General features: G+C 36.6%; 1 protein-coding gene and 1 pseudogene across 1 annotated transcript; one reads left to right on the top strand and one right to left on the bottom strand.

The window, feature by feature from the left end:
* Window positions 1–210: 210 nt before the first annotated feature.
* Window positions 211–2,289, bottom strand: LOC107046875 (annotated as a pseudogene).
* Window positions 2,290–9,060: 6,771 nt separating this feature from the next.
* LOC107046874 lies at window positions 9,061–10,550 on the top strand. Its single transcript, XM_015269592.1, has 3 exons — window positions 9,061–9,175; window positions 9,303–10,058; window positions 10,153–10,550. The coding sequence occupies exons 1-3, from the start codon at window positions 9,061–9,063 to the stop codon at window positions 10,548–10,550; spliced, it is 1,269 nt and encodes a 422-aa protein (XP_015125078.1).
* Window positions 10,551–11,358: the final 808 nt, after the last annotated feature.

Genomic DNA, 11,358 nt, shown 5'->3' with positions numbered 1-11,358 from the left:
GACAGTGAAATGAGTGAATTATTCATGCCAGTATTATGCTTCCCTCTAGGAGTCTGAAGATTCATCGCAGAGTTGAACTTTCTGTTAAATAAGTAGGATAATGCAATGCTATTTTTTACAAATAGGTGAAATGTTTCGAGTTATCTTAAAATTTTTTTTGTTCTTCAAAAATTTTTAATTATTAATTTCCCTAATTATCAAAAAACTTGCCTTGGACATCCTTTCCATATCCGCTATTGTCCTTTCTCCTCTCCTTCTTGGCTCTTCTCCACCTCAATCTGAATTTTTTTCTTCTCCCTCGACAGTGTCTTCGGAAAGCTGAAGAACGGCACCGTCGCCAGGATCAGAAGCAATCCACAAAGCAAGAAGCCACCTCACCACATGCCGACCCACCGATGATCCGCAGGATCAATGCTGATGGTCGTTGAGGACAGCTAATCCATGTGAAACGATAACAAATAAGCGCCGAGAAGAAATCCGAGAAGACTGGACCGAAAGCTGCCATGCTGTACATGCAGCCAATGTACAGAGAAGCGCTTTCAGGTCTGACGTGATCATCAATGTGGTTCCAAGAGTGAAGAGGGGCATCCCCCACACCCGAGAAGGGGCTGCGCCAGGACGAAGAGCACGACAGGTCCTGTGATTGAGGGAGAGCCCTGGATGCAGTTGTCACCCCTCAGGTTGTTGTGAGGAGCCAGAAGAGGTGCTGATAGGCCTGGGACAACCTTCCAAGACCCATGTCTTGTTCTCTCGGAAACCTGAAGACAAAATTATTTTATTACTGAATTTGTTTTCATTTTTTGAAAGTTTTTTTTTGTATTTTTTTTTCTTCATCTGAATTAGTTTAATTATTGAAGACTGATTGATGTTACTTAATTTTACTTTCACAATTTTTTATCAAATGAATACTGTAGGAATACTGTAGAAGAAATTTTATTTAAAAAATTATAGATTTTTTATTTATTTCGTTTTTCGAAAACAGTAAAAAAGTTTAAAAAATTTAACAAGTTGACATAAATCTAAAGAAAGATATTCATAATTTTTTTTCGGAATGGATAATTATTTTAAAAAAACAAGGAAAATTTTAGTTTAAAAACACTTGAAGAATCTTAATATGTTATCGGATAGTTTGAATTCACATTATTCACTATCTAGAAATTGGGAATTCGTTAATTACTTTTAATTTCATCAGAATATCAAGGAAAAATAAATGAAGCGAAACACTAAATGTTACTTAATGTTACTTTCATCATTTTATATCAAATGACAATTATTTTAATTAATAAAAACAGCTAAAATAAATTTAGATATTCTGCAATTACAAAAAAAAGCGCGGATGAAAATTAAAGAAAATTAAGATAAAATACAGAAATAAATAATTACAAACCCTTCGACAAATATTGCCAGAACTCGAGTTATTCAGCGTAGTCGTCAGGTTTCTGCTCAGCAGTGCAATGAGGAATCATGAAAATTATAGATCCCAGCCCCATGGTAGCAGCCCCAATGGAATCCATAACGGAATATGTCTCCTGCTGGCGAGACAGCTCACAAAAATAACAGTCGTAACATTTCTGATTTCGTAACTACTGGCGATGAGTCCGGACAGGCTCGAGGGGATCTCAAACATCTTCTCAATAGTCGTTATGACCGACTTAATGTACCCCGAGCTGAGTGTCTGTTGTACAGTAACGAGAAAAGACAGGAGAATCACGAAGACTTTCATACCCGCGAATCTCTGAATAAAAGTTGGTCTGCAATTGAAAATTCTGCAGTCCTTGTAGTCTAGATTCATCGGAGATGTGTGAGGTCTTTGTTTCTCCGGTTTATTGACAATGGAAGTACTTGGATTTCTGCTGTGACATTTTATGATAAAATCCCGATGATCAACGAGACCTGAGCTAGGATTTCTTCTGTGACATCTTATGACGGTGTCATGAGTCAGTTTACTCTCATTCGGGCAGAGGAAGTCCAGACCTAGGAAGTGGCTATTCCCTCATGAGCTGTCGGCGTAAGTCCCGTCATCGCGTCCCTCCTTTCGTTTCTACGGTGAGCTGGGTAATAATGACTCACTGATTCGGATCTTTTGTGCCCAAATATGCTCCTGGAGCCGTTGCGCTTGTGCTTCAACTCCGGAAGTTTGTGACCGAATGCATTGGAGATACTCTCGGCTCGACGGTGACCAGTCTCCGGACGCTTGTGAGTTATGAATCCGGAGCCGGATTCTGTTCGCTTGTTGTTGAACATACTGAAGTTCGAATTCGTATGCTTGTGGGTGCTTGTTGAGGCCATTTTGACGGGGTTGTAGGGTGCAGTAGGGTTTTAGGGGGATGAGGGGGGGGGGTTTGTAACCGTGGGCAGTCTGAAATTTAAAAAGGAGGAGTGTATTATTCTGGGAGATTTGACTTTGCCAAAATGTGACGAAATTATTTAATAAGTCTTGGGTTTTTTTTTCTTTAGAAGTTTCAGATATTTTTTATGGGGATTTTATGATTTTTTCCTTTTTGAAAATTGAAGGGTGGTTCAAATTTGAAAATAAAAGGAAAATCTAGGAGAATTTATACTTGAGTTCTTATGAGAAAAAATAACAAACTACTAACTTTTTTTTGTTGAATATTCTGTTAACGAAATAACGAATTTGCGAATTACAAAAAAATTATTAAAAAAATAACATAATCCAAAAAAAGGGAATGTACAATTTCAAATTCTCTATCTCCTTTTCTTCAAATGAAAATCCACCAAATCATATTTTTTTTTATAATAAAAACTAGACTCGAAGTCCATTGAATTCTCAACAGTTTTTTAAATTTTCATAAATTTCCCAAAAATCATTGGCAATTCTCAAAAAACATCTCAATTTCAAAAATTACAAACTGGCTACATAAAAACATCCTTTAAGGACGGGCTGCAATAGATTCCCGAGGGCGCGGCTTCAATGAGTGATCGTCGTTTCTGACTGGAGTCGTTTACTGTTTGGCTTGCTGGAAAACGTATCGGATATATAGGATATGATGCAGAAGATTGAAATAAGCTGACAGTCACGCAAAAATTTCCGATAGAATCATGCATTTTAATCATCATGGAAAAAAGCGCATAAGCTTTCTATGATATATGTAAACTTTGTTTTATATTCATGCACAACACATATAAATGTCGCTCTACGACATTTTAAATAGACAATGATTATTCACTCAATGGAAGAACAATCAGTTTTGCTTTGGTATCGTTGTTTTTATCATCGATCGTCATGATGCTTATTTTTCTTTGAGGTGGAATGTAAATCCGTCGAATTCAAATAGCGAATTTTCTTCGTCAGATGAACTTGTTTCGATGTCTTGAATTATGGAATGCTCTTCATCAATTCTCTCTTCTCCATCGATGTTGTTCGAGAAAAATGTTGTCATGCAGCTATGGGGTATGCCTATGGTAATACAGCGAATTTTTTTTACTAATTCATATTATCTGATATCCCCAGATAAAAGAAAGCATTGCTTGACCGAAAGGGACTTACTCTCAGAGTACTGAATTTCTTTACCACGCACATGTTCGTCAAATACTTCGACATCAGCTCTTACGGGAGATGATGCTGGGGTATTTAATGTACCTATAATTATAACATATTTCTTGTTATCAACGATGAATTCAATTCGAACTTCAAAAGAACGATAGGAAATTGACCAACGCTGGTGCACTTACCCCTATTAGTATACTTCATCTTGAGGCTAGCGAAATTCAATCTTTGACGTTTGTAACGATTGTCTACAACAGCTGTCGAGTCGTCAGAATCTGAGTCCTTACTCTTGGAATGCTTTGTCTTGAGACTAGTGAAGTTTAATGGTCGACGTTTGTCACGAGTGACTATGTCAAACTCTGAATCCTCTTCGTTCAATTCCTCGACGTCGTCAGTGTCACTGGTGTAAGGTAATACGGGCTGATTGGAAACCCCTAGTGATAGAATATTTTCTGATAAAGATTGTCCGCATTTAGTTCTTATTAAAACGCTGTCAACTGAAAAAGGCTTACTCTTGAAATAGTCACTGGAAGTACTTGGAACATTGACAGTCTGACTTCTATTGCTTGTGGACGCCGTTTCCAATTCTTCCACTTCGTTGTTTTCTGGAACAACTCCTACTTTTGCGATGATCCTCAATTTTTCCAAAACTGAAGGACGAAGACATCTGAGGAAGAAACTCTCAAAGTTTACCCTGAAATCCGAATAAGCGATATTGAGATTGAGGACAGTCGATTCGGGGAAATTCATCACGTACGAAAATTTTTAGTAAAAAACCCTGAAGAATTCTATAGGAATTTCTATAAAATTTCTATTGAATTTTCTATACTTTTTTTTCCGTTTCTACTGACATGTTCGATAGGAAATATTATATAGAAAAATGACCATTGGAAAAAAAAGTCGATACAATTTCATTTTTCAATTGAATTTTTTGACTGAAATTTTCCAAGTTTTTAAAATCATTTTTTATTTTCTTCTCTTAAAAAAAAAATGAAATGAAAAAACTTAGAAAATTGGACCCGAAAAAATTCTATAGACAACGACATTCCAATTTTCTATCGAACACGTCAAAAGAAAAATCAATAGAAGTGTTATAGAAAGTCTATAGAAATACCTATAGAATTCTTTAGGGTTTTTTACTCGAAATTTTAGTGCGTGGTGAACTGATCTCTTGCATAATTCATCTGAAATATATCATACCTCTTACGTTGGTACTCTCTAAGAGCTTTGTCCAAAGCTTGGATATCGGAAGCTTGGATGGTGTGAGGGACTGTTTTATCTGTCACTTTGATGTTATCATTAGCTTCAAAGGCTTTCATTAAGTTCATCTCCATCTGCAAACCTCCCCACAGTTCCCCTGTTGAGAAATTAAGAATTGACTTTACAATAAAAGAATAATTGCTCATAAAAGTGACTATTACTACTTCAAATATTAATAGAAACGGTCACCTGTTCAATTTACCTATTAATTTTTCAACATTATTCTTGTTGTAGGCAAATTTAGTTGCAATATATCGACCAAAGCTCTCGGTTCGTTTGCTCAACTGGAGGACCTGTGAAGGAGCACCCAATAGTTAAATGCGCTGTTCCCAATGCGTTTTGAATAAATAGAACAGCGTTCCAAGTTTTGGAAATTGAATAATCAGCTGCTTTATTTCATTCTCCACGAATTTCAGTCCCGATTGGATATTATCCTTCCCAGTAACTCCCAAGATCCATAAATAATGAAGGATTTCTATCGGGCTGGTACTCAACCCGCTATCATGCCAGAGATCGCCGACTGCCTGCGACAAAGACGGTATAAATTTGTGGTAAATTAAATTGCATGTGAGCTATCTATCATACCAAGTAAAAGTACATCGGATTATCCACTCACTCTTACAAAATCACACCACAATATACCCAGACTCGCTTGTGGAAAGATAGCAGCAATGGAACTCACCAATGGTTCATCTACACTTGTGATCGCCTTATTTATTCTTCTCAGTGCAGGTGCCAGAGTCACAATATTCAACAGAACTTGTCTATAAAGCTCCTCTGAGGGACCTTTTATGTAAGCAACGAAACAACTGTAGGTCTGAAAACAATCAATATAATGCGACATGTTATTACTTATCGATGGAACAACTGCAAATTGTCATTAAATAATAAAACTATTTACCGAGGATAAATCGCCTTTTGTTCTAACTAGATGAATGATGAGAATGTCAGTGTTCCATGGATCCGGAAGTACCTATGTCCAGTTGATTAGTTATCTTGAAATCTGTATGTTATAACAATGATAATTTCTTGTAAAAAGTGTCACTATGACTTACGTTTGCGACTCGATTGATGATCATTTCTGATTCTGCTGTAATTGCAGAAATCATATGTGGTGAAGCAAAAATTAACGCGTTCCCATTTTCAGTGAATACAGATTCTTGTAAAACAGATTTCTCAATAGATTTGCAATTCTTTATGCGTGTAGCGAAATGATCCAGATGTATAGGGATACTCATAGGAGGCGCAGCACGACGAACTTTCATTCTTATCGCATTCCGTGTTTGATACTGATGGAATCTAAAATGTAAAAATCCTGAGTTTCTCTTCATTTCTATTATTACAAATTTAATTCATCGTATGATGCAATTACCTCTCAGTCAAGTGGTTCGTTACATCTTGTAGTGGCCCCCCGGCATGAATAGCCATGATTCATCTCCGTTCTGAACTTGTTGCACGGCCTCAACATCTTCACCATGGTAGTGAGTCTTGCCATTCTCAATCACAGTACCATCCGGCAATTCCCAAATCACAACTTGACAGCCGTTATGTCGATAAGCACAGCGGAGACATGTCTTACCCGCACATGTCTGCGTATTATCGAGATAGTGTCTAAATTGTCGATACATATAAATCCATGTCCCTGGCCTCTGTCATGGAATTCGGATGACTTTATTCGCCTAAAAATTGAAAAAACATTGTCTTAGCCAATAACATTGTAAAGTAGAGTGTGTAATATGGCGTGCATTTAAGATACACTACGCATTTGGGATATGTTTAATATTGTCCATATGTGTACTTCGTTACACGTACGAAAATTTTTAATATAGAAAATCCTAAAGAATTCTATAGTAATTTCTATCGAACTTCTATTGGCTTTTCTATACGTATTTTGCCGTTTCTATTGACATGTTCGATAAGGAATATTGTATAGAAAAATGCCAATAGCAAAAAAAAAGTCAATAGAATTTCATTTCTCTATAGAATTTTTCGACTCAAATTTTCAAAGTTTTTTCATTTTCTTTCTTTTTCTTCTTTTCAAAAAAATCGAATGAAAAAACTTAGAAAATTTGAGCCGATAAAATTGTATAGACAACAAAATTCTATAAACTTTTTTTTAGAGAATTTCCTATCGAACACGTCCAAAGAAATGGCAAAAAACGTATAGAAAATTCAATAGAAGTCTTACAGAAAGTCTATAGAAATACCTATAGAATTCTTTAGGGTTTTCTATTAAAAAATTTCGCGCGTGTATAAACGAGCATAAACTTCACACTATTGGTGTGTTGAAACTACACATCAGAATGTAAACCAGGAGCAAAAATTTTATTCAAGCGCGAGTTTCCGCGGAACAATTGCTTACAAAAACGTTGAGAAATATTCCTGCATTTTTTAACTAGCGATTGATGCAAGCCAAGAGTTCTTCTCCAACAACATCATTTGTAAATTTTATGCGGAATGTTTCATGTTACAGATAATTAAAGAATTCAATATTAAATTTTGAAAATCATAAGAGTATACAATTAAAGTGTCGACGTACTTACCATTTTCTATTTAATCCAACATCAGAATAACAACATAAGTATCAACAGAACAAAACAATAGAAACATAAATAGAACAAAACTCATGAATGTTGTACTTCATTTGTTTCTTATGTTGATCACTTGTCCGCTCAGGTGAAAACTCGTTACTGCGCGAGGGAAGTGATGCGATGAGCCCTGTGGTTTCCATATAGTGGAAGGCGGGGCGAGTGTGCGAAAAGGGGGGAGAGCAGCAAGCACTAGGACGAGGCACGCGAAATACAATAAAAATAAATTTTCTAATGAATAGAGAGGTAAACGCTTTCCGTTTCTCTCTATGCAAAGGGCAAATCAAGGGCAAGAATTCCCAATATTACTCGTCCTCGTTTGTTTATATTCCTTTCTCTGAGGGGTAACATGACACCGCAGTATTGAGACAGCCCGATGGCGCGTTGCGGTGTCGACCGATATTTTTTGCGTCAGCCGACGATGTATTTTTGTTTACATGTTACATGTTTTTGACAAATTTCAAGAGATTACTGGAATTTCAATGATAATTCGACATGAACATTTTTTATTTCAACTTCCAAATTGAATAATAAATTGAAATAACAATTGAATCAATGAATTATAAGTAATTAACTTCGAATTAATCAATCTCGAGCGTTTGAGGAATTGGGAAAACGTTTTACATTTTTTTCAACATTTCGAAAAAAGTGATTTTTTGTAATATCTCAAACCGAACAAAAAATTATTTATGATAAATATTCGATGATGTCTATTATACTCTGACCCTTCGACAGAATTCATGAAGAATCACATGAAATTATGATTATCCCGAAAAGCCCATAATTGAACTTGGAATTATCGAATTCTTTTAAATCACTGCAACCGAAAATATTCATTAATCTGGAAATGAGTTTCAGACTGTTTCGAGGGAGATTATTTCATTGTGGATGTAAATATCGTTGGATTAAACCTATGGACAAACGAGGAAAGTTGATTTAAAACTTCAAACAACTATTTGTCCGGTATTCAAGCGGCCAAAAAATATGGGGGTAATTAAATTATTATTATGGCAGCCACAGGTTAATTGATTACCTTGATTATTTTTACTATTGTGTATTTTCATCTCGTGACATTTCGATGTGAACTTTGTTGTCACGACAATCCAGGGGTCCCCCCCTCATTTTCTGAATAAAAAAATACATAAGAAATGGAGAGGGTTCTTGGGTTGTACCCCTTCGGGTTAATTAGCTGTAAGCGTGCGCCACTAACACCCTCGCGGATGAGGTTCCATTGATGGTGACAATTTGATTTCTTAAATTTTTTGTTGCACGCTGTTAGCAAATAATTTCTTACATTTCAATTCATAAATCGTGTAATTTATTTAAATCACTCTTTCATATGAAAATTCCAATTATTTATAATTGAAAATTTAATTATAATCATTATAATAAAAGTAGTTCGGGGGCCTAACGTAGTCTTCAAACCGACCACTCCACCCAATTACTTCAGTACTTTTTGTCGGAAAAGAATGGCGTTCGGGTGTATCCAGCTGAATACCGTCTCGCGCTATCGGCTGGGTAGAGCCGAACGTCATTCTTTTCCGGCAAGCAGTATACAATCCTCGGCCCCCACCTCTGCAGGCCAGGGCTACAATTTCCTCCTCACTTCCTCGTTAGTCAGTCGACCTGCAAAGTGTGGCCTGCTAAGTGCACGATCTCGGAATCAGTTATTTTGAATTGGTGGAAAAAATTCTAAATGCAACAATGAACAACTCCAATAATATAGATGAAGTGACCTTGAACAACTTGCCTGATGACTGCTTAATGGAAATATTCAAGTATTTACCTCGATTTCAGGAACGGTTAAAAGTAGGACGAGGTTAGTATTTATTAGAAGACCGATTTTTTACAAGGGAGATGAATTCGTATTAATTTTATTAGGTATTAATTATTTCTATTATTACTATTTCAATTAGTATTAATATTATTTCTATTGCTGTTTGTAGTGTGCAAGAGATGGAATCGAGTCGTCAGACTCTGTTGTGCTGACAGCCGTGAAGTCGTCGTAGAGCCACCAGAGTATTTCCTAAGACATCTGCAAACCATCATTGTACAAGGCCAGGTTGTCAGGATCAAAACTGCAGGCAATGCGATGGTTAAGGGGGTAATTAGTCTCTGCGGTCCTTGGCTGATCAAGTTGAGTGATTTGCCAGATCACAAAAGGACAACAACCATTTCAGAGGCATCAAAACAATGCCAACAATTGGAGGAGATCAAGGTGAAGATTCACACTCCGGTGCAGGACAGGAGATTGCGGGATTTAGGGATGGTCAACCAGAGTTTACATCAGTTATCAGTGGAAATATATATGAAGGGAACAAACACCTGGTTCGAGAGATTGAATGGCGCATCTCTGCAGAGACTGCGAATTTTCACTGAGGATTTCAGTGAGGGACACATGCTCAACAGTTTGGCAACGAAAATGTTGGAACTGATGAACCTCGAGGAATTCTCGATAAATATAATCAATGATGGCTTGCTCCAGAGTATTGCAACTATGACAACTCTGGAGAATGTTGAAATTTCTAGAGCTCATAGTGTAATTGAGCTATCTGAAGAGGGACTCAATGGCATTTTGAATCTGAAGAACTTGAGGAGTCTCTACATTAACAGCGCGAATAGCCCTCAACGGTGGTGCACTGACACTTTCATCGGGAATTTGGCCGAGGCCTGTCCTCGAATTGAGCGTTTGACCCTTAGAGGTAAGGACCATAAACAAAAATTTTTAATCGAAGAGATGTTTGCATGAGAAAAAATGGTCAAAATGGAAATATAAATTTCTTCTCTTGTTTACAGGCAACCGTCACATTAGCGATCGAATACTCCCAAAATTATCACATCTAAGAGAACTCAAATGCCTGACCCTCAGTAATCTTCGGGAGATTAAAGGAGGATCGCTCCACCTCCTTATAAATTTGGAGACTCTGATACTGACTCGCTGCCCCAAGATGGAGTCTGTCAATGTAGAAGGGTTACTCCGCAAATCGAGGGTTCTGAAGGAGCTCATGCTATATAGCACCCCTACCCCAAACAGTATTTTTTATGCAGCAGTCGAAGGACTCAACACAAGAAACGATGGCGCGGAACAGGAGTTGAACATCATGGTTGATGGATTTATTAACCAACAGACTGTCCGCGACAGATATTTATTCATCAGCCATCCACTACTGACGATCAATCACCATAGACTGTGAATATTTGATCCGATAATTATCATTTAAATAACTACTATTACTATTTAAAATCCCAACTTTTTTTTATATAAAAAAAACTCAGATATAACTATTCATTTTTTTATTAACTGATGAACTGTCATCTTTTAAACAATGCAGAGCAATCCTTACATGTACTGTGTATGAAAACTTGAAAGAAAAATTGGAAAAAACAAAAAAAAGTTACAAAAATCGAAATAACAAATAAACGAAATATAGTAATAGCATATAGTAGTAGTATGTGTAAAAGTAAATTTGCCATACATATTATAGAAACATTGTATGCCTTTTTCATGATAATTAAACTTCATTGTTATATTCAAAAATATCGCGTGTAACATCATTGCAACCTCCCAAATTCTATCCTATATCTGATACGTTCTCCAGTAAGCCAATCACACGCCGGTTTCGAGAGAGTGGGATTTCCAGCTGAAACTCCCCTCATTGTCGTCAGTCTACCACGAGCAACTCACCAGAACTGACGGTCAGTTATTGAAGCCACGCCCTCAGCGATCTATTGCAGCCTACGCTCACTTACGTCCTAAAAATTTCAACAGACAGTTAAAAAAAACAATTATCTACGATATAGTGTATTAAAGTTGTTTTAAAGTAGTTTTGTGTAGCATTGTGTGTAGTTAGTGTTAAAGTGTGCTAGAGCGATTTTTTACAGTGTTAAAAAAACAATCGATTATGACATAAACGAGGAGCTGAATTAGCCATGGTGAGTGGTAGAACAATGGAATGAAAAAAATTTCCAATGTCCACAGTAATAGGTTAACATTTCATCTCA

This window comes from Diachasma alloeum, unplaced genomic scaffold (assembly GCF_001412515.2).
Source record: "Diachasma alloeum isolate Michigan unplaced genomic scaffold, Dall2.0 Dall_scaffold_02733, whole genome shotgun sequence".
Lineage (NCBI taxonomy): Eukaryota > Metazoa > Arthropoda > Insecta > Hymenoptera > Braconidae > Diachasma > Diachasma alloeum.
Note: the sequence above shows the minus strand (reverse complement) of the source record. Positions and strands in the feature narration are given on the sequence as shown.